The sequence below is a fragment of the Lampetra planeri genome, chromosome 1 (genome assembly GCF_965212315.1).
Source record: "Lampetra planeri chromosome 1, kcLamPlan1.2.h2, whole genome shotgun sequence".
Lineage (NCBI taxonomy): Eukaryota > Metazoa > Chordata > Hyperoartia > Petromyzontiformes > Petromyzontidae > Lampetra > Lampetra planeri.
In genome coordinates, this window is record NC_136107.1 from 21,118,568 (window position 1) to 21,141,569 (window position 23,002).

Consider the following 23,002-nt stretch of genomic DNA (forward strand, 5'->3'; position numbering starts at 1 on the left):
GTAGGTAGTGATGTTTCTTGCTTGGCGTTTGGGAGACTTTGGGTTGGTTTGCTCGGTAACTGTGATTTAATAATAATAAACAATGTATTAATTTTGAACTTCTTTCGCATCGTACGTAGCCAACAGCGCTAATCGGAGGTGCGAGGAAGATTGACATAGAGATGTAGACGAATGGCGTGCCACCTTTATGGACATGTTACACAGAGTGATGGACGCACTGGGAGATTACACGTGGCAATGAATCCAGGAGTGGATTGCCAGAGGAGTGGAGATGAGTTATCTCTGTACCTGTGGAGGGTAACAGCATCTCCCTGTGGGGAGTAAAGAGCGTGCGCGCACAGAGAATGAGATGTGCATATCAGGATCTTTTGGGGGAAACGGATCGATTACTGAAACAAAATCAATACGCAGGCAATTCGCCTCCTGTGTTTTTACACATCCCATCATTTCAGCAACGCCGGTTCAACTCGAGCAAACTCTGGACCGGTTTCGATATTCAACGTCTCATCAGCAAGGGTCACGCTTGCTCTAGGCAACAAGCCCGATAGCTCTTAAGCGTTCGTGTGCGTGCATCTCCAGAACCCCGACCCTGCACCCGTGTGCTCACATGCGTGTGCGTATGTCCCTCTGCCTCGCTGGGAAAATATACAAGCGAAGCGGGTTGTTTGCGTGATAGCGAGCGGTATACGATGAGCCGATCAGCCGCGCATTGCAGAGAAACCCACGGGCATCTGTCAGAGCCGGAGGTGACTGGGAAGACATTGGCGTCCCTGTCAGCGTGCGTGTGTTTGTGTTATGTCTGTGTTATGTGTGTGTATATATGTGTGTGTGTAAATGAGTCAGCGCTGGGGAGACAAAGGCCGCCGAGCGTGGTTCTGGCCACACCACCTCCTTCGTATCTATGTATGTATGTACGTTGAACTTCTTTCGCACCGTACGTAGCCAATCGTGCTGAACGGAGGTGGGGCGTTAATAGGCGCTCGCTCATTGCAACTTGTCCCAACAGATCTGTTTCGAGCACTAAAGGTCTTTGGCTTTGTGTGTATACTGTACATCTTAGATGTGCTCGCAAACAGCACTTGCCCCAACTGTCTATGTTTGCTAAATGGGGACCTTTGGGGCCGTCCATAAATGACGCCATGCACCTAGGGGGGGGGGGGGGTCAGACATTTGTGACGATGTGACGAGGGGGGGGGGGGGTTGAGAAATGTGACGTAATATAAAAATGCGCAACTTTAAATAAATATAAACAACACGTTCTTACTCTAAGAAAAATAAAATTATCATAAATGAAAATAAATCAATTAAATCACGACGTTTCGGAGGCAACGCAAGCTTCCTTCATCAGGTGTAAAAAAGGCACAGCAAAATAACAGTTGTGTTGCCTCCGAAACGTCGTGATTTAATTGATTTATTTTCATTTATTATTATTTTATTTATTATTTTTTACCTACGTGACTTTACCGAAAAAAAAAACCTAAGAGTATGAATCATTGCAGTCACGAAAGCTTCAAATCTAGAAACAACACGTTCTACTTAATTAAATAGACTTTTTAATAAATGTTTTCTCCTACAACATCAGAGTGCAGCGCCACATTAAATACGCACTACAATGACAATAGTTTAAAGCGATTTGAAGCGTGTTTTACTTTGGGGGGGGGGGGGGTGCAGAGCTTTGTGACGTCATATCTGAGGGGGGTCTGACTTTTTGTGACGCCGTGTGACGAGGGGGGGGGGGGTCAAAAATCGTCAAAAATCGCGTGACGTCATTTATGGACGGCCCTTTTATACAAGCGAGGTGCGGTGACGCACCTCGCTTGTATGTTCCATTCCCGGCCAGGGCTAACATCATTTGCGAGCCACATCTGAAAAGAACCTGGAGCTGGCACAGTGTGTGTCCATGTGCTGCATCAGCGTTGGGGAGACAAAGGCGGCCGGGCGTGGTTGCTGCTCACCCACCCTAGGTGCTCGCTCGCAGCACTTGCACCACCAACACGAAGGCGACAGGATGATGCGTGTTTCAGACAATCCATCAGGCCACACGTACGCGTCGGAATATAAACCTGTGTTGTGCTATGAAGAGGGGATATTGCCCGAAACGTCGAGCAGTACACACACATATATAGTTTTCATATTTCAAAGCGGAGCGTTGCGACCTCAGGCACAAGCCGGAAGGGGCCGCGTGGTGATGATGTCGCCGCAAAGGTGGCCCAGGTGGCCACGTGCAGGACGCGACTCTGGAATCACCGCTCTGTGCCGCGGATGAATCGCGATATCCGTGTGGCGTCTTCGACGTGCGCGTTGAACGTGCTTACATCGTGTTAGCGGCGATCGCAATGAATTAAAAACTAAAAAATAAAAATTAACATTTTTTATTTTTTATTTACTTTTTTAACCGGGCGATGCCCGATTTCAGCACGCTCTAACGCACATCCCTTGTGGTGCGTTACTCGTTGAGCAGTTTTACGTGAAGATACTCGCAGCCCCGAATAGCACGGTTGGCTACGTACGGTGCGAAATAAGTTTAGCATGCATACAAATACATACAACCGTGCGATGCGACTCTTATGTTCACATGAGTGGATACATCGCAAGCTCCTTGTCGTAGTTCACTGGTTGTGCGGGCACTGCGCACTGAGCCCTGTTAACCCGAGTTTGATTGCCGGCCACGGTTCGCATCAGCGGCGAGTTATATCCGAAGCAGATTTGGGAATTGAACCGGCTGTGTCCCGTATCCTTCCTCACCTTCACCAACCAGCGCTGACTAGCTCAGCACGATGTGTGTATGGGAGAGGTGCTATCCAGCAGTGGATTGACAGAGGGGTGTACAGTATTATTAGTATGTGCAGTGGGTTATGCCTGAATTGTTATTGATATAATTACTGTAGTAATCGTTATCATTCGTGTTACAGAATTATCATTCTCATCTAAGTGTTTGTTTGTACTTAATGGTGATGATAAATGATCCTGAACACTCTACAGTTATTACTCTACTGATGTAATGACTGTAAGGCTTAATCTGCACAGCGATTGTCATGTGTGCGTGTGTAGGGAGCGGTGGCGCATTGGTTAGCGGACTGCGCTACGAACCCGGCCACCCGAGTTCGACTCCCGTTCACGCCGAACACCAGTGACGTTTTTTTCTGAACCGGGCCATGAGTCTCCACTATGTTGACTCAGCCTCAAATGGTTCGGCCTATAAACATTAGCACTCGGGAGACAAAAGCGACCGGGCGTGGTGCTGGTCACCCACCCCCTCGTGTGCCGTGCCGGCCTTCATAGGTGCTGCTCGCTAACGGCACTTGCCCCAACAATCTGCTGAGGCTATACGGGGAATTTTTGTCATTGTCTTTTATGTGTGCGTCTATACTTGGGTCGACTCAGCCTCAAATGAGTACCTCGTGCGGTGTGTGAAAACATCGCTTCTGGGGAGACAAAGGCGGCCGGGCGTGGTGCTGGTCACCCACCCCCTCGTGTGCCATGCAGGCCTTCATAGGTGCTGCTCGCTAACAGCACTTGCCCCAAGAGTCTGTTAATGCCATACGGGGGATCTTTGTATTGATATACATCCTTGTAAATATGTATGCATGTGCGATGTGTGTGTGTTTTAATGTGTACGGTACGTAAGTGTGGATGTGCATATGTATGTTTTCGTGCATGTATATATACGTGACATGTGCATGCTTGTTAAACGAATAAATACTGCGTATACACATACATACTGTCGAGACACAAATGCACAAGCTGATCAGAGCTCTGTGCGATCGAAACGTCGTAGTTTTTTTGGTCATTTTTTGTTATTTTCTTTGAACCTATCTATGTGACTTCACCGAAACATCCAAAGAATATGATTTCCTGCAGTCTTGAAAGCTTTAAGTCAAGATTTGACCATGCATGTGCCTGTATGTCTATCTGTACACGTATGCGCACCTACGATCAGTACCGTTGGCTACGTACGGTGCGAAAGAAGTTCAACAACACACATACTGCACATGTATCAATGTCTATGCGTATACAGTGCACACACGTGTGAGCATTATTGCTGTCTTTCTCCACGCCAAATGCCATCTCTCCATATTTCTCATGGCCATCCTCAAATCCATCCTCTTCCTCATGCCCATGCACACTCCCTACCTCACCCCCCGTCTCACTCTCCATTCCCGTTCTTGAACTCATCTATCATCATCTAAACCCCCAATCCTACCTCGTCATCACTCAAATCCCCACCTCATCACTCATACCTCCCCCTCTGTCATCTCCACCTTTACTTCCCCATCCCGTGTCTCACCTCCATCCCACATCTCCACCTCTATCTCCCCATCCCGTGTCTCACCTCCACCTCCATCCCCCATCTCCACCTCTGTCTCCCCATCCCGTGTCTCACCGCCACCTTCATCCCCCATCTCCACCTCTGTCTCCCCATCCCGTGTCTCACCTCCATCCCCCATCTCCACCTCTATCTCCCCATCCCGTGTCTCACCTCCACCTCAATCCCCCATCTCCACCTCTATCTCCACATGCCGTGTCTCACCTCCATCCCCCATCTCCACCTCTATCTCCCCATCCCGTGTCTAACCTCCACCTCCATCCCCCATCTCCACCTCTGTCTCCCCATCCCGTGTCTCACCTCCATCCCCCATCTCCACTTCTATCTCCCCATCCCGTGTCTCACCTCCACCTCAATCCCCCATCTCCACCTCTATCTCCCCATCCCATGTCTCACCTTCACCTCCATCCACATTTCCACATTTCCACCATCCGCCGCGCGCCTCATCTCCCGTCTTTCCCCGTCCCCCAAACCCTCGCTCCTCCTCTCCCTCCTCCCGCCGTCAACTGATCCGCCACCGTACGCGGTCGGAAATCCGCCGCAGGTTTTCGCGAGACCGCCTTCCTCTACGCGGTGTCGGCGGCCGGCCTGGGCCACGCCGTGGCGCGGGCCTGCAGCCGCGGGCGTCTGGAGCGCTGCACGTGCGACGAGACGCCTGGCCTGGAGAACCGCCAGGCGTGGCAGTGGGGCGGCTGCGGAGACAACGTTCGCTACGCCGCCAAGTTCGCCCGCGCCTTCCTCCTGAGACGTGAGGCCAGCAAGGACCTGCGCGCCGGGGTGGACCGGCACAACACTCACCTGGGCATCAAGGTGAGCCGCCTGCCGTCGAGGGAGATAGAGAAGGGTGGGGGAGGGAGGGAGGTGGTCATTTGTGGGAAGGAGAATTAAATAATGGGTGAGTGCACGGAGGATGGTGGTGAGTGGGTCGCATGTACGTATGCATGTCGTTAACAACTCGTCACTATGGCGAGATGTTAACGACCTCGCCTGGTATTCAGGAGGTCGTGGGTTCGATCCCAACCCTGACGCCTGCTGTATACTTGAAGATTGCGTGTTCTCCCCACGGTCGCGTGGATTTTTCTCCGAGTCCTCCGGTTTCTTCCTCCACATTTAGAATCAACATCACGTGTTTAATGCATCTGTGTTCTGATACATTTCCACATGATAAGCCATTTCGTTGGGATATCGTTTGTAGCCAGGTCGCTTCTGAAAAAGAGCTGTATATCTTAGTGGGCCTCACCTGGTCAAATATAAATAGTTGATACATTTTTTGTATATTGAACTTCTTTCGCATATAATATAGCCGGTCGGTGAAGGCCGGTGGGTGGGTGGATGGATGGTGAGTGAGGGGAGGAGAGAGATACAGAGAGGGGATGGATAATGGGTAGTGAGTGGGTGGGAGGAAGGGAAAGCGAGCGGCTGGGGGTGAGTGAGAGGAGGAGAAGTAAGGCAGTTGTTGTGGTCGGTTTGTGGTTACTCTGGAGGGTGGTGACTCTGGGGATGAGGGTGAGTAATAGGTTAGGTGGTTGGTAAGTAGAGTGGAAGAAGGATCATGGCGAGTGGGTGATGACTGTGGGGAGATGGGTGGTAGTGGGTTGGTGGGTTGGTTTGTGAGTTCATGGAGGAGGGTGGTGGTGGTGGTGGAGAGAATGATGCGGGAAGGAGTAGGCTGGGGGAGTTGTGAGTATTGGGGGATGTTCATGTTGTGGTGAAGTTGAGTGATAAAGGTGAGGTAGGCACTTGGTGATGTATTGATGGGAGTGAAGTCGTTTGCATCTCAGCTGCAGGTGAGTTGTACCTGAATGTTAGTTTTGGGGTCAGGTGCCTGGGTAAGATATATTTTGGAGTAAGTGTGAGATACACCTGGATGTGAGGTTTACCTGGTGTTGATGAGATCTCAGCAGGTAATCATGAACCTCTGGTGGCTAAATATCTTGGCAAAGTACGATTGATTCAACCAATGCCATTTCGATGTGTGCATAACGGGCGCAAAAAAAGTATTAATGGTCTTACTGTACCATAGAACATTATATCATGCAATCATTCATACGAATGCCCGCACCTGTGTTTTTTTATTGGAAACATTGTTTACATAAGCAAGTAATTTAGTTCATAAACACGTTCGGTTACATCATAGACGAGGGCACATCCTCGATTCACATGTAACGCCTTGGCCTTGCCACAGTCATCAATAGGCGATCTGTGCAGCATCTCGCAATACTGTTAGCGAGCACTCCTTAAGGCCGTTGCCTCTCCAGTGCTGATGTTTACCCCCCCCCCCCGCTGCCGCCGCCTCCATGAATTACTCATTTAAGGCCGAATCGACCTCGGGGAGGACGCACGACCGGTTCATATATGACTCGCCACTGCAGTGCCGAATTATCCTAGTAGCAAAAGTAGCTACATATGCTACGGGCCCCGCACTTTCAAGGGCCCTGCGCTAAATACTTTCAAGCTATCGATTCTGGTTTAGTGATTCTGCACTTGCTCTATTACTATAGTACTATACTGCCTTCAACTTTCATGAACGACTGGGTGTTTAAGGTTAACAATTTGTCATATTATCTGACTGGATATCGCATAAAAAAATACAATTACTTTACTATGTAAGTAAAAAATGTGTGTTTTAATATTTACGTGTTTTTTATTTTCAATGTAGGGCCATTTTACAACATATGCTACAAGCCCCGCACTAGCTTAATCCGGCACTGTGCCACTGATGCGTTCCATTGCATGGAAATCAAACCCAGGTCTCTCGGTGTTAATAGCCGCAGGCCGCCAAGAACGACGCCGCCGCTCCCGCGAGTAGGTTAACAACGCACGCGATTGCAGACCCATTGTCTCCCCCCCCCCCCCCCCCACAATGCCCAGAGTTTACCTCTTGATTCCATTGCAGTGTAGCGCGGGGGGGGAGATCTGTCACGCGTGCGTGTTAACGGCACTCGGACTGTGTGCCCCACGCTTTTCGTTCGGTCAAGTTGGACTTGTTGTAGATCAAGTGGTCGAGTCAAGTTTGTTTGTTTAACCGGTTGAGAACTCAAGAGACCAAACTAAACTAAAACTGCAGGTTTTTTTAACCAGATATTATGGCTCTTTTTCAGAAGCGACCTGGCCATTCCAAATGATAGCTCAACGATTTGGCTTTTCACGTGAACATTTAAAGCAGCTAACTGCTGTAAACGCACGTTGATTTTACATGTGGAGGGAAAAACCGGAGGACCTCGATGCAAAATCCACGCGACAACGATGGGTGAGGCGTCACGGTTGGGATCGAACTCACGACCTCCTGCATGCCAGGCGAGGTAGTTAACATCTCGCCACCGTGGCGACCAGGATGAGTCTCAGTTGCAAGGGTTGCTACGCGGTGCTGCTGGTGGTGGTGGTGGCGCTATTTGGGTGATTTTGTAAAACAAGTGCGGGTGGAAGAACGGCGTAGTGGTTAGGGGACTGCGCTACAATCACCACTGATTCCCGTTACTGGCGAACATCGGTGGCGAGTGATGTCTGAACCGGTTCCAGGACACCCCCTTTGCCAAACCACGCAGACCAGCGCGGTTAGGTATTGGCAAAGACACCCCCATAAATGACACGGCTTGAGTAGGTTATGGATTGACAAAGAGCCACACATTTATGTATTTAATGGGCAGTGGCGTTGCTAGCATCGCTGTCTGTCTGTAAGTAACTCGGCATGCAGTTATTCTACACCGGGCCCCTCCCCCGCGTCTCCCCTTTCCCTAATCCTGACGCCCTCCCACCCAGCAATTCAATCAGTCGTCACCAATCAGGGCCACGATTCGATTTAATAAAATATTCTTTCGGGACGCAAGTTTACCAACGTGTTTGTAATGTTTATACTAATATATATCGTTTGCAGACGTTTTGCTCGCTTCATCGATCTAAAGTCTAATACAGTGTTGGCAAATCATTTGCTTATACTATATTAAAATGTGCACAATTCATAAGCCATAATTTCTCAGTTTTCATGACCACGTGCATCGTGATCGTAAGGATTGACGTCAATCAGCGAATCGATGCCTCGTCATCAGTGCCGTTGCGAGGTTGACACGGGCACTGGTGGAGGAAATCAACCAGGACCCTCAATCCAAGTTACCCGGAGCCGAGACCCCTCTGGCCCATGGGCCCTGGTGCCGTTGCACCGCCTGCACACTCGATAGCTTCTCTTAGTCACTGACCGAGGCTGCTCAGTGCATTCAACGTTGGCTGTCATCATCGCCTCCCTCGCCGAACACCTTCATTGACTGTCGTTCAGCAACCACGACGACTCTGACAGTTGTTGGCAGCTACTTGTCAGCTAATCTGATGACTCTTATCGACGCGCAGCTAAAGTACAATAACAACGATATTTACGCTTACATAGAGCACCTGGTGCATCGACACGGAGACGTGTCTTGGCCGAAGGGGGCTCGGGACCTCTGTCGGGGAGGTAATATTCAAAGCGTGACGGGGAGGAGAAGAATAGTGGTCGCAGACTATAGGATAGACAAAGATGACGCTTCATCGTGAGAGACAGAAGCAGACGGTCACACAGGAGGTCGAGGAGAACGGAGAGCATGTGGGCTTATGAGCAACAGAGGATGGATTTCAGAATCATTATTTACACCGGAGGAATCCGATGAGCTATAAAGCCCTTTTTGACAAATGTCCAGGCTAAGCAGTGAGGGTGACCGAGGATATACAACATTCACTGTCATTATCGTCAAAAACAAAGATCCATCCCCCCTCATATAGCTTTGACAGACCGTTGGGGCAAGTGCTGCTAGCGAGCACCTTCGATTAGGCACGGTTGGTTATGTACGGTGCGAAAGAAGTTCAACATCCTGTACATACCATCCTGGCACGGCACACGAGGGGGTGGGTGGCCAGCACCACGCCCGGCAGCCTTTGCGTGCCTGTTGATGATGTTATACACATCCAAGGAGAAGCCAATAACCGGTTCAGATAGTCCCGTGTTCGCCCTGAGCAGGAATCGAACACGGGTCGCCGGGTATATATCCCATAGATAGCGCGCTCACCACTCCAGCTCACCTGTATACATACGAGCTGAAAGTAGCCACATTGGGTAAAACACCACATTTGTGAATGAAGCCAGTTGACTGAATCGTCAAGGCTGTCCTTGCATCTCAGCAACAGTTTTGAAACGAATCCCGTTTTCACCTTTTTTATTTCACCAAATGTAATGTTGTGGGGGTTGCTGTGTTCAGGAATTGGTGACCGGGGCTTAGACCATCAACTCACTGCATTTGAGAGCCCGGTTTAGTGAGGGCGATTGCGACACAGATTCAAACCCAGGTTATCAGCTCTCTGTCCTATATCGCTCTGTCCATCTGTCCGCCTTTCTGTAAAGGGAGGGGGGGTTCCCCGGGGGGGGGGGGGGGTCCCTAATACTCTCGCAAAGATGATCCGATATAAATCATACGATATGTATGTTTACGGTTTTGCTGGCTGGGTGGGTGGCTGGAGGGACGGACGGACGCTCACGTGCTAAGGATGTGCGCGTTGCTAGTGTCGAAGGACATTGTAATGCAGTGTCGCAATTAGGAGACAAAGGCGGCCGGGCGCGGTGCTGGCCACCCACCCCCTCGCGTGCCGTGCCGGGCTTCATAGCTGCTACTCGCTAACAGCACTTGCCCCCAACAGCCTGTTAAGGCTACACGGGGGGTATCTTTGTCTTTGTTAGAGAGATGTGAGGATCTGCCCCCTCCCCACGTCACCCTCCGACACTCACGCGCCCCCAATCCCGGCAGGGCTGCTATTTGACTCACCACGGTGAGATAGTAGCACCATTGTGATTAATGTCGTGGGCTCTAGTGGCTGCAGGGGTCACGTGAACATAAACATACGAAATGTATTTCATCCAGCAGTGACAGTTCACTGCTGGGAGAAAGGGCACCACAAGCCGTGTTTGTTACGGAAGTTGCTTGACCATATTTCAGAGTCGGTTTGTGAATTGTTGATCCGTACATTGCTTATATATCAGCAATGTACGGATCAGCAAACATCGATTACCGCGCGCGCTGTTTTATGCATGCATCGTGAGCTGGCAAGATTGGTGTTAACTCTGTGAATCAATGCATCGTCACACGCAGAGTGTCAGTGCATCCTGTCTCTCCGTTGGTCTAAACACAACTCGACTTAACGCCCAGTAACACAAGACAACACTGTGTATAAAGGATTGTAAATGTTGTGGCTTGGCTCTCCAACACACCGGTGTGCTGTACTAGTGACGAATTGGCCACGGTCTGTTTACGTGACAACCCTTACTAGTTGGCTGTGTCGGGTGGTGGCGGGTTTTAACGACACATTTATATATTTACGCGATCTAACCCAAAACAAACCTCGATTGTGGGTGTATAAAGGATGTTGAGCGGTGGCGCTTTGGTAGGCGCACTGCTCTCTGAACCCGGTGATTTTGAGTTGTATTCCCGGCCAAGACGAACTAATATCAGTGGCGAGCGATACATGAACCGGTTCTGGACACCACCGTCTGCAATACGGATGGAGCGATTGACCAGAAACCCACGATTTGATTCAAGGGTCAATTACTTTGACTCATTTGCCCTCCCCCCTGTGCACCGTTTCTCCTTTGCTTCTCTCTCGTTCCTGCAGTTTTGCTCAGCCTCAATCTGACGTCGTGAACAACAGAAGCATTCTCGCAAGCACGTGCAATCTGACGCGCGTGTCACGGGCCGCAGGCATTTTATTGAGTCGACGATCGAATTCCTCGCCACATGCCTGGCGGGAAGCTGTCTGCCACAATGCAATGTTGTCCATTGTCGTTTCTTGTCTTTACAGTCGGTTTTCCTACAACGCCGCGGTGGTAGCCGCGTTCCTAAAAAAACAACCGCTTTGTGGAAAAATCGCGTTATAAAAAATGAATTATGATACTTAATGCTGGGTAAAGCGCGGGCCGCGATGACACGCAAGATGCGTACGCAGGCTGAGCAAAGACTTGAAGCGCGTGGTTGGTGACGTCCAGAAGCATCCAGCAGCATCCCGCCTTGTGTGACGCTAGGCCGAGGCATTCGCGACGTAGTTCCGCTCACCTCAATCGCGTTATTGCCAATTCGCATCGGCGTTGTAAAAAACACGTGTTCCCAGATATAACCATCGCGGTATATACAATTCGCCTGATGAAAACCGCACGCGGTGGAGGAGAATATACAGTATTGTTTGAGCATCGTATTCGGTGTGCAGTCATCATCATCATCATCCCTTCCTTCCTGAGTTGACGTTATTGTGATGGTGACTCGGTAAGGAATTGATAGCTAACTTCAATAAAGAGGCGGTACAAATAATGATGAATTATGATTATGATGTTTATGCAAACAAAGCCAGGCATGCCCGTGTAGCTTTGGTCATCCGGAGATCTGAGCCGGAGTTTGCGCCATGGTGCAGCGTGTCATTATGGCGAGATGTTAACTACCTCGCCTGGTATGCAGGAGGTCGTGGGTTCGATCCCGACCCTGCCGCATGCTGCATATTTGGAGTTTGCGTGTCTCTCCCCGTGGTCGCTTGGATTTTTCTCCGTGTCCTCCGGTTTTTCCCTCCACATGAAGAGTCAACATCACGCGTTTAGAATATTTGGCTGCTGTACATTTGCACACAATAAGCCATGTGGAAATTTCTAATTGTTTCATAGTATAATAGTCTATCGATACCCACTGGGTCGTTGCCTGTGAATCCGATGCCGGTGCGGTTTGCGGGCGCTGCGTTTCGTTCGCCCGTGAAGGAATAACTCCGTGGCATTGTGAGACAACCTTCAAACGTTAACACTGAACCGCGCCAACGACGTTATGAAGGCGCCACCAGTCCGGCCTCGTCTCACGCTCCACTGATCTCCAGCGACAGTCGCTTCGATTGTCACAGCTTCGGCGCATCGTCGTTGCTAACTTTGATCTTCCCTCTTCGCGCCCCCCCCCCCACCACAACCGCCACCCCCCTCCTATGCCTGCTGGGGAACAACCGGCGGAAGATGGTGAAGAGCGGCGTGCGCACGACGTGCAAGTGCCACGGCGTGTCGGGCTCGTGCACCGTGCGCACCTGCTGGCTGCAGCTGGCGCCCTTCCCCGAGATCGGCCGCAAGCTCAAGCAGCGCTACGACACGGCCGTCAAGGTGAGCGCTGGTGCTGCTGCTTGTGCTACTGCTGCTGCTGCTACTGGTGTTGCTGCTGGTGGTGTATCTGCTGGCGCAATTGCCGGTGCATCTCATGTCAGTCGACCCCACGGCACCTGGGTCTGTCCCCGTGAACTCCTCCTGCCAGCAGCGAGCCTTCGACACTTCACGTGGCCTCAAAATGCACCTGGCCTGGCACAGGTGCCGTGGTGATGTCACCGTCACTTAATTGGTGTAGCGGTTAGTGCCGTGCTACGCTACGAACCCGGCGACCCAAGTTCGATTCCCGTTTACAGCCACCAACACCGCTGATGCTTATCTGAACCGGTCATGGGTCTCCCTTAGGTCAACTCAGCCTCGAATGAATACCTGGTGCGGTGTGTAAACATCGCCACTGGGGAGACAAAGACGGCCGGGCGTGGTATTTGCCACCCACCCCCTCGTGTGCCGTGCCAGCTTTCATAGGTGCTCACTAACAGCACTTGCCCAAACGGTCTGTTGAGGCTACACGGGGGATCTTTGTCTTTGTTTGGTGGTGTCGGCACCGCCGCCCCGCGAGTCATCTGGGCGAGTCCCTTCAACTCCTCGCCCCTCTCTGCCCAGCGAGGCACGTGGGAAGGCTGCGTGCCTGCTGGGATAAATTGTGGGCACTCCCACCTCGTCCGAGACGTCCCCTTTAGCGTTGGAAGAGTAGACCAAAATTGCCCTCGAGAGAGGGGGGGATTTCTGGAGCTCCCTTCGGCGGAGGCCGTTCTGCCAGCAGTACAAGAGCGAGCAGACTGTCACATCGCATCCAGTATGCCGCTCGCTAAGAGGGTAGGGCACTACTTTGTACGCGAATGGGAAAAGTGGAGTTTTAGTTTGCTGGCATCGCCGTCCTCCCAGTTTCTCGGTGTAAAAGTCAGCAGCTAGGATTCTCATTCTACTCCGGTCATATTTACAAGCTGCTCAGGATCCATTCTTATTCTACTCTGTGTCTGTGCCGCTATACTTGGACTTTGTGTGCGTTAACTGTCGTGCATTTTCCCACTTTGTTGAGCACCCGGTAAATATTGAGCGATCGTCTTTAAACTTGCCGTGCTTCAGTTTAACAGACACACGAATTTAGGGTGCCACGGTGGCGAGATGTTAACTGCATCACCTGGTATGCAGGAGACCATGGGTTCGATCCCTGACCCTGAAACCTGTATATATGGAGTTTGCATGTTCTCCCCGTGGTCTCGTGGATTTTTCTTCAGGTCCTCCGGTTTTTTTCCTCCACATTTAGAATCAACATCGCGCGATTAGAGTATTTGGCTGCTATACATTTCCACGTGATTATAAGCCACTTCGTTGAGCTGTCGTTTGTGGCCAGATCGCTACATAGCTCAGTGGGCCTTACCTGGCAAAATAAAAAGTTTAGTCTAGTTTAAACCAGGAGGCTTGAACTTGAAAACTTGAATTCGAAGTGTCCCCCAAATGCGTGTATGATACTATATGTATAGCATAAGACTATTTGGCGGCACAAATTACGTGGTGAGGGACTTTTAAAAGGCATTTTATATAGTAAACCGAATAAAGAAGGCACAACTTTGATTATTGCGCATCTCATTGCCAGCTTTCAGCATTGTTTTAAATGCATCTGCTGTTAAACATTATCATCATCATGTCCCATCATCTATCCGCTGTTGGATGAAGCTTTCCCCAAGCCATCACCTTTTCTCACGGCCCAGCGATGTGATAATCTTGCACGCCATCTCATCCTGCACGCGAGCCAATTTCCTCGCCCCACCTACGGGCTAGCTAACTACGAGATCTTACTGTCGTTTAGCGGATACCGTGCCGCGCGTCTTTGTCAAAATCTGAATTTCCCACGAGGCCGAGATGCACGGCGGGACTGCGCGACTTCGCGCGCCTCCGTCCGGCGCGAGAGCAAGGGCCGTTCACCCGGGCAGTCTCGTGACGACACTCCAAACCACAATTACCCTAATTTGAAAGTCCATATACACAGCCGCTCGACGATAAGTGGCACTCGACTGCGTCACACATCCGGATCAAATGTTCAAGAATTGAAAATGCTTTAAGAAAAATATATATATATTTCCAAAGTGGCTTATTCCCCCGTGATTTATTTGGGAATTTTTACTGGTGTGGACATTCCGAAGTGTGGCTTTTTTATTTGTGTGGAATACCCGATTCTAAGAGTGGGGTGTGACGGCACAGCGGTTTTCCCACTGCAATATGAACCCATTGGTCGTAGTTTTATATCAGCGGTCCCCAACCTTTTTGGCACCAGGGACTGGTTTCGTGGAAGACACTTTTTTTCACGGACCAGGGGAGGGGGGGGGGTCATCATTGGGTCTTTCCCCCTTTTCAAAGAAGCTCTCCAGCGACGTTTGTTTTTTACTCATGTTGGCTAGGGGGTAAGCAGCTTGTGGGCTTACCAAAACTGTGACGGAGACAAGTGCGGAGTGCGGGAAAGAGGCGCGGACGGAAGTGGTAAATAATAAAATAATGGGGCCAGGTTCCACGCGCGGACTCACCGCCCTCACCTCCTGCTGCTGTGCGGCCCGGGAGTTGAGGACCCCTGTTCTATACGACTACTAATTGTATTTTGTTTGGTCAGGCCCAGTGAGCTATGTAGCTCTTTCACTGAAGCGACATGGCCACAAATGATACCTCAACAAAGTGGCTCATCACGTGGAAATTTACAGCAGCCGAATACTCTAAAGACACGTTGATTTTAAATGTGGAGGTAAAAAACCGGAGGACCCAGAGAAAAATCCACACAACCACGGGGAGAACTTGCAAACTCCAAATATATAGGCATCAGTGGGGATCGAGCCCACGATCTCCTGTATACCAAGCGAGCTAGTTAACATCTCACCACCGTGTTGCCCATAAGGTTGATACGATACCACGGTTAACAAGAGTGGCAGGTGATAATTGAACTGGTCTTGTTCCCTCCTGACTGAACAGTATGGCTGCTGGATTCAAAGCACAGTGTGTTAACCGCTACAACACCCGCTCGCGAGAGCAGCGGTCGCGGCCCTATGAAGCGGCACTGATGGTTCGCACGGTTGGCTGTGTATGGTCCTAAAGAAGTCCAACGTACATACATGCATACGTACGTCGAACTTAAGTCGGCGAAGCCCCTGAGTGCAACGGCATCATAGGGCTTGGGAAGCCGTCGCACCACGGTGGCGAGATGTCAATTACCTCGCCAGGTATACAGGAGGCCGTGGGTTCGATACCGACCCTGACACCTGTATATTTGGAGTTTGCGTGTCTCTCTCCCTGTGATCGTGTGGATTTTTCTCTAGGTCCTCCGGTTTTTCCCTCCACATTCAGAATCAATATAACACGTATATTTAGAGTAATTGGCTACGATAAATGCCCACACGATAAGCCACTTCATTGAGCTAGTATTTGTGGCTAGGTCGCTTCTGAAAGAGAGCTACATAGCTCAGTGGGCCCTTACCTGGTAAAATAAAATATATTGTTTTAGCTTTGGCCATGCAAGCGAATGGCAGAAGGGGCGCATGGTGGCACTGGGAGGAAGCACCTCGGCACGAGCGATTAGCAAAGTGTTTTTTGACGTTTTTATTGCAACAAAACGAGAGTCCGACACAACACGCCGAAAACATTTCGGTGAACAGGGGTACAGAAAATCCGCAGGTAATCCATTCCGAGCGCGACGGAACCGCACGAAAATGGGGGCGGGGTGGGGGGGAAGAAGCGGGAATAGGTGGCCCCTCGCTGCTGCCTCCAGCCAAGCGTGGGAGAAGATGAAGATTTAAATGGAGGGGGGGGGCGGTGGGGGGGAGGTGGAGTGCAATTAGCTTTGTGTTTAGGTCAAGCAGAGCTCCTACCCCCGGGCGCTGCAGTACGAACGGGGGTCTCGCGTCTCGCCCGCCACGTTGAGATCAACTCTCGGGCACCACCCGTTGCAGTTTCCCCCGTGGACTCCTGCGTTGGCCGTTCGTCGTTGGCCACCACCCCCCTGCCAATCCACTTGCCGGACTTGTGTACGTGCGTATTGTACACTGAACTTCTTTTGCGCTGTACATAGCCAACTGCGATAATTGGAGGTGCGGGGAAAGGAGAACGAAGAGGGACCTCCCCCGTGGTGCGCCGGCCACGGCGGTTGTTTCCGGCGTGCCATTGCCGCAGGCCGGTGGAGCGGGGGGGTGTGCGGAATCGGCAATTGATTTTCACTGACATTAGCCATGGCTGAGAGTTTGACTAGCACTCCCCCCCGCCCCCCCCCCCCCCTGGCAACCCCATCGTTCCTGGGATGAGCAATGTATTTGTTTTGGTTCTGAAACAAGAGCCTCCTTTCCGGGTGCAAACACAGAGAGAAACGCCGTCGGGCCTGGAAGATCGGCAGGCTGGCAGTGGCCGTCTCTGTCACACTGAGCTCATGTTGGCATCGAGGGTTGTGCGGCTGAATTGATGATTGCGTACGTTAGGGTTTTACGCAATCGCGAACGATGTAGATTTAGATTGCATTCGCTTGAGCCTGAAAAGGCCTCAATGAGCTGTCAGGCTGGAAGGATTTCACGGGCGTCCTGCGATGGCGCACGAACAAAACGGTGACCAACGGTCAAGAATAGCAACAGATTGGCTTCCCAGGGACAGAACGTGCCTGAGAGCATGTGCGCAGTGGAGATGGAGCGACGAATTTTGCTCGCATGCTGTGCAGGTGCTAGGCGGATGGTTATGTCGCAGGGATCGCGAGAGATGGCGGCGACAGCTTTGGGGAGACCTTGATCCAGCAGCGGATTGATCGTGGCTGTTGCTGCTGATGATGTTGAATGGAATACATAATCCGTTAGGACGAGTTAACAAATCGAGGCTGCGTCTCTCGCTTGCACAAATGCCCTCGTGCGCCCGACCCAAAGCTACGTTTCCAACCGCAAAGTGTCTCCGTGTTGCCACAGCCCGAAAAATCCGCTGACAAAATCCACTGACAAAATAGCCATTTCACACTCAACACACACACACCCCACTCAACACACACACACAGACCCCACGCGGCCCCACGCACTCGCTTAAGAGCCGTTAGCCGCATTGCGTGCTTTCTCACGGCACGGGCGGCTTATGACGGCTGGGCCGTCAGGTTCATTCATGTCTCATCTTGGTCGCGACGTGAAAATGACTAATGTACGGTCGCCTACAGCCGGTCACTCACTCAACGATCATTGACCAACCGGCGTTTACTCGGCACAGGTATTATCCGGGCTTAATCTCTCACTGGATATTTTTTTTTTGTCCGGGTCGCTGGTATATAGTCTGGAGAAGGCGCCACGTGACCCGTGGCCAGGGCCGTAGCGAGAGGCATACCTGATGCGGTGTGCTGGATGCGAACACTTGCTGACCCATCCCTACCGGAGATCAGTGAAAAATCGCTTCGTAGCTCGTCGGATTCCTCCGACAGTCTAAATCAAGATCCTGATTCAGATTGCATTTTATGGGTTGCCGACGCGGAATGACCCGGATTCATTTAAATCCCTGGGAATTAGGATCAATGTTTATAAATAAAAAAATCTTATTTTTGTGTTTCCACAATTTTTGTTTGCTGTCGGTTGTGTCGTGCGATGGCACGTCCAATATCTCATGCATTTGCTCCGAGATCCCTGTGAGTGACCTGTTATCCGCACGAGCGGCGCTGCACTCTCCACGTGCCCTGACATAGAGGTTGTTCGCTGTGTGGCAGTCCAACCAACGTTTGTTTTCTTTCTCAGAGCTGTAATGTTCGCTACGCTAAGTAAAAACAAAATTAATTTTTTGCCGTGTATTATATTTGGTAGGTATGTATGCTCCATTTATTTTGCACCGTACATTACTAATCGGAGGTGAAGGGAGAAGGACATCAAACTAAACACAAAAATCACTTTGTAAAGAAATTGGTTATAAATTTGGGTGCAGTCGTCGGTGATAGGGCCAAGATCATCAACGCATTGCGCTGGAGAGCCCCCCCACAGTGCAGCTAACCTCTTCTCTTGTGTTTTATCACGATCGCTTAGCACAGACCCAGAGGTCCGAAACGCCAAACTACCGGAAGAAAACAGCACCATTGAAGCTGTGAAAGCTTTAATGGAGGGTTATGAGGACTCGAGAAAAGAGGCGGTGGGACGGAAATTGCAAAGCCGAGCGGTGCGTGGAAAGAATCAGAAAGAAAGTTGCAGTTGCAGGCTGCGATCTCTGAGCCACACGGCCGCCTCATCTCTCACGGCCCCTGACCAGAGCCGGAGTGACAAGTTTGGCGCCCAGGTTGTCCGGGAAAGGCACAACTATTCTTGCACTCCGCCAGCACCAAAAATTTCAGCCACCGGCCGTCACTTGTAGCATCGTATCCAAAAAAGTAATCTTCCCATCCAGGCAGTGCCCCCCCCCCCCCCCGCTGCCTCGGGAGGTGCGCTTACCCCGGGTGGCCCCCACACCCCCCACCCAGGCCCCCACCTCCCCCGACTCCCCCCCCGAACCCCCCCACTCCTGCCACCCTTGTCACGGCACTGACCGAACTCGTCCCTCCCCACCTGACCCTCCCCACCTGACCCTCCCCGCCTGCTGACTCTCCCCACCTGACCCTCCCCGCCTGACCCTCCCCGCCTGACCCTCCCCACCTGACCCTCCCCACCTGACCCTCCCCACCTGACCCTCCCCGCCTGACCCTCCCCGCCTGACCCTCCCCACCTGACCCTCCCCACCTGACCCTCCCCGCCTAACCCTCCCCACCTGACCCTCCCCACCTGACCCTCCCCACCTGACCCTCCCCGCCTGACCCTCCCCGCCTGACCCTCCCCGCCTGACCCTCCCTGCCTGACCCTCCCCACCTGACCCTCCCCACCTGACCCTCCCCACCTGACCCTCTCAACCCTGACCCTCTCGACCCTGACCCCATCCGCAGGTGCTGAGCGTAAGCAACGAGGCGGCGGGCGAGGGCTCGCTGGCGAGGTCGCGGCGCCCGCCCGTCAGCGAGCTGGTCTACGTCGAGGACTCGCCCAGCTACTGCCGCGCCAGCCGCTTCTCCCCGGGCACCGCCAACCGCAGCTGCCTCAAGGGGCGCAACTGCGACAGCGTGTGCTGCGGGCGCGGCTACAACACACGCGTGCACACGGCCGAGCAGCCGTGCCACTGCCAGGTGCACTGGTGCTGCTACGTGCAGTGCCAGCAGTGCTCCAAGCGCGAGGAGATCTACACCTGCAAGGACGGATGATCCGGCCGGACGGCCCCCGGCAGGCCCCGGTGCCGCCTCGCCGACCGGGCGAGCTCCGTTCAATGCCACCGTCGAACGGAGAGGGGGGAGGAGGGTGGAAGCTGCGCCGGCGGTGCCGGTTCTGTCCATTGACTTCACAGCCCCCCCTCGCACCCACCCGCTAGACGCGACGCCGGAGCCGGAGGCAGCTCGTGCATCCGTTTCACTTCTCAGCGATGCGTTCATCGAATGGAGAAACGAAACAATTTGGGGGAGCGGGGGTGGGGGGGGGTTGGGATGAGCGGCCGGCGTTCTTCCACTTTGCTCTTGTTTCGAAGCGACGACGGAAGACAGAAAGAGAGAGAGAGCAGTGCGACGGACGGTGAGCGAAGGCGTCGTCGGCAGGGGGTTTGTGGACGGACCAACAACACAGGCACCGACGCCGGAGCCAACCACCCCCCCAACCCCGCCTCAGTCTCGTCAAACAGACGACTCGGGCTGAAGGGCACCCCGCGGGGTTGCGCAATGGCCGCACCGGCAAGAGCACGAACTCGGCGGGCGGCGCGCCAGAGAGGGCCCGGCGTGACCCGGCGCAGGGACGACGCTCATACCGCCAAACTCGTGGAGGATTCCGGCTTTGTCGCTCGACCGCTTGCGCCCTGGTGGACGGCGTCTTCGTCGTCGTTGTCGCCGCCCGTGGTGGTGGCGGCGCTGGTGGTGCTGGTGACCCAGTGCCTGGCTGCGGGGACGTGGAGAGGAACGATCGCGTTGTGCTGCCGCACTGCGGGCCGAGTGGCTCGGTCTCGACGTGTGTCATTCCGCGAGTCGTTCCTCGACAACGTAGCGGCAGGAACGATGCGGGTGTGTTCCAGGGGCACCAGGGACACCAGGGGCGCGTCGTGTTTGGGTACACGCATTGAGTTTTGCGAATTATGCGAACGAAAATGTACACGCTGTTACATGTAGGTTATTGGGGGGGGCGAATAAAACTGTGCAAACGACACAAAAACCCACGAGAAATTATACAAACGAGACGGTAGAAAGAATGGGTTCTCCAGTCGAATGGCAGTCGTGAATAATGGCGATTCATCTAATCACCGGGGGTGTGGGGGAGGCAAATGAAATTATCTCCCTTGTGTGTCACAATTCACCTCCCCCCTCCCCGCCCCTCCTGTGTCAGGACCGATACAAAACCAGACGGATGCCTAATTGATCGTCAGGTTCCCGGAGTTGAAGGGTGTTTTGTAGAGCCGGGTGTAAACTCAAAAGACCATGGCAGTCCCAATTTGCAAGAGTGGCCCGGACAGTACTCGTATCACGACTCAAACGCAGTTACGATGCCTCCCGTATGCCTCATGTACAAAGGAGTGAAAACGCTTTGGAACCAGGATACTCATCTCGCGCAGGCTTGTGCCTGTTGCTCTTATAGAGGTTGTCTTTTTTTTGGAGGGGTGGGGGGCTTAAATCGCGTAAATATGTATTTGTCGTTAAACCCGCCGCCACCACCCGACACAGCCGATGAGTTAGGTTTGTCACGTAAACAAAACGTGCCAATTAGTTACTAGTTCAGCACCTCCGGTTGTGTATTGGAGAGTAAACTCACAACATTTGCAATTTGAGTACGACGTTTCGCTGGTGATTACATCCAGCTTCAGAATTGTGCCTTACGCGGCCTACATGTTAAACTACTCTTGTGAAACTTAACCATCCCGAAGACGAATGCACTTACTCGAGTGGAAAGGACTGCACAGTACTTGTAGACAGGGAAGGGCTTAACATCCTCGAACAACGGCTTGGGATACAGCATTGCATGGAATAGTTTCTCATTCTCAGAACTTTTGGACCGCCCAGTGCGAGTTCAAACACGTGAATGAATGTTTCCAGTCATACAAACAAAATGCAAAAATCCTCCATGTATCCTTTCAACAGACAGTTGGGGCAAGGACTCAGAGCGAGCACATATTAGTCATACAAACATACGTATTCATATGCATCATATCCGCTATTGCGAGTTCACGCGAAGACGATGTGGGTAGATCTTGCGGATAAGAAAATGTGTGGATTGGAGGAGTTTTCTTCTACCTTGCGGTGAATGGTAGCACCTCTCCTGGCTTCAGAGTTTGCGTAAACCCATCACGTACAAGGCACCCGGATAGAAACGTTGATTCGTACTCATGCCATTCACACATGGCAAGCTTAGAGAGTCGATTTCAATCAACGAATCGACGTGTCATTACACCCCCGTTGTTATACCCTTCGAGCACCTACGAACGCTGGCAGGGCACACGACCGGGGGTGGGTGGCCAACTCCAAGGGTCACTGTGAATGTGCTGTTCTTACGTAGCGCAAATATTACACCACGAGGCAAGGACGATGATGACGACGATGGACGATGATGATGACTCGTGATCAACTGCGTCTTTTCAAAGTGGTGTCCACTTTTCACTTTTAACTTGCATATCTTCTACATTCGATACAATGGGGGGGGAGGGGGTATATCGTCCCAATGCTACGGTTTCCGATTGGTTCAACTGAGTGATGTTTGGTAGAGTGATGTGAATATGTGGGTGGTTCACGGACAATTCCATCCCGAACCTGACGATACCTGCTGTATATTTGGAGTTTGCCTCTCTTCCCGTCGTCTCGTAGATTTTCCGGGTCCTCCGGTTTTTCTCTCCACATTTAGAATCAACATTACGCATTAAGAGTTTTTGGCTAATATACATTTCAACGTGATACGCCACTTTGTTGGGCTATCATTTGTGGCCAGGTCGCTTCTGAAAGAGAGCTTCTACAGAGCTCTGTGGGACTTACCAGGTAAAATAAAATTAAAAGTTTAATAGTTTTAATTCGAACGTTATGCAGACTTCACGAACGTTCATGCGGCCTGCGTACGGTGTTGCCCGAATCGTCAAGCAATGCGCGCGAACGTTCCCCGGCAGACTTTACGATTGTTGCAATCTAGACATAAATTGTGAACTGTCTCAAAAAGGCCTGAAGCGTTTCAAGGCGGGTTTGCCTCAAATGCGCTTACAAATGTGGTTTGGGAAATTGATAGGCCAAATAAATATTATTGGTTCTTTCGGTAAAGTCACGTAGAAAGGAAATAATAAAATAATAACAATAAAACATAATGAAATAAAATTCTCACGACGTTTCGGCCACAACGCAAGCAGCCAATTTAAATTAAAATTAAACTGTTTTCACACTTCCTTTCGCAAAAAGTCGTTCAAGGCCAGAACAAATATCTACACGCCGGTAAGAATGAAATAACTTAGGATTCGCTGATTGGGAAGAATTAATATCTATCATTCAAAATCGGTGCAATCGTTTCTTCTACTTGTAAGGATGTCTATTTGGA

General features: G+C 51.6%; 1 protein-coding gene across 1 annotated transcript in view; it reads left to right on the top strand.

Annotated features, from left to right (window-relative positions):
* The window catches only part of LOC144720028 (protein Wnt-9a-like), a 38,130-nt gene extending 15,359 nt beyond the window's left edge, over nt 1-22,771 (top strand). The window contains exons 3-5 of the mRNA XM_078596450.1: nt 4,872-5,137; nt 12,321-12,461; nt 19,354-22,771. Coding sequence (XP_078452576.1) covers nt 4,872-5,137; nt 12,321-12,461; nt 19,354-19,662 — 716 coding nt within the window. The 3' untranslated portion in view covers nt 19,663-22,771. The remainder of the gene's footprint in view (nt 1-4,871; nt 5,138-12,320; nt 12,462-19,353) is intronic.
* The last annotated feature ends 231 nt before the right edge of the window (nt 22,772-23,002 follow it).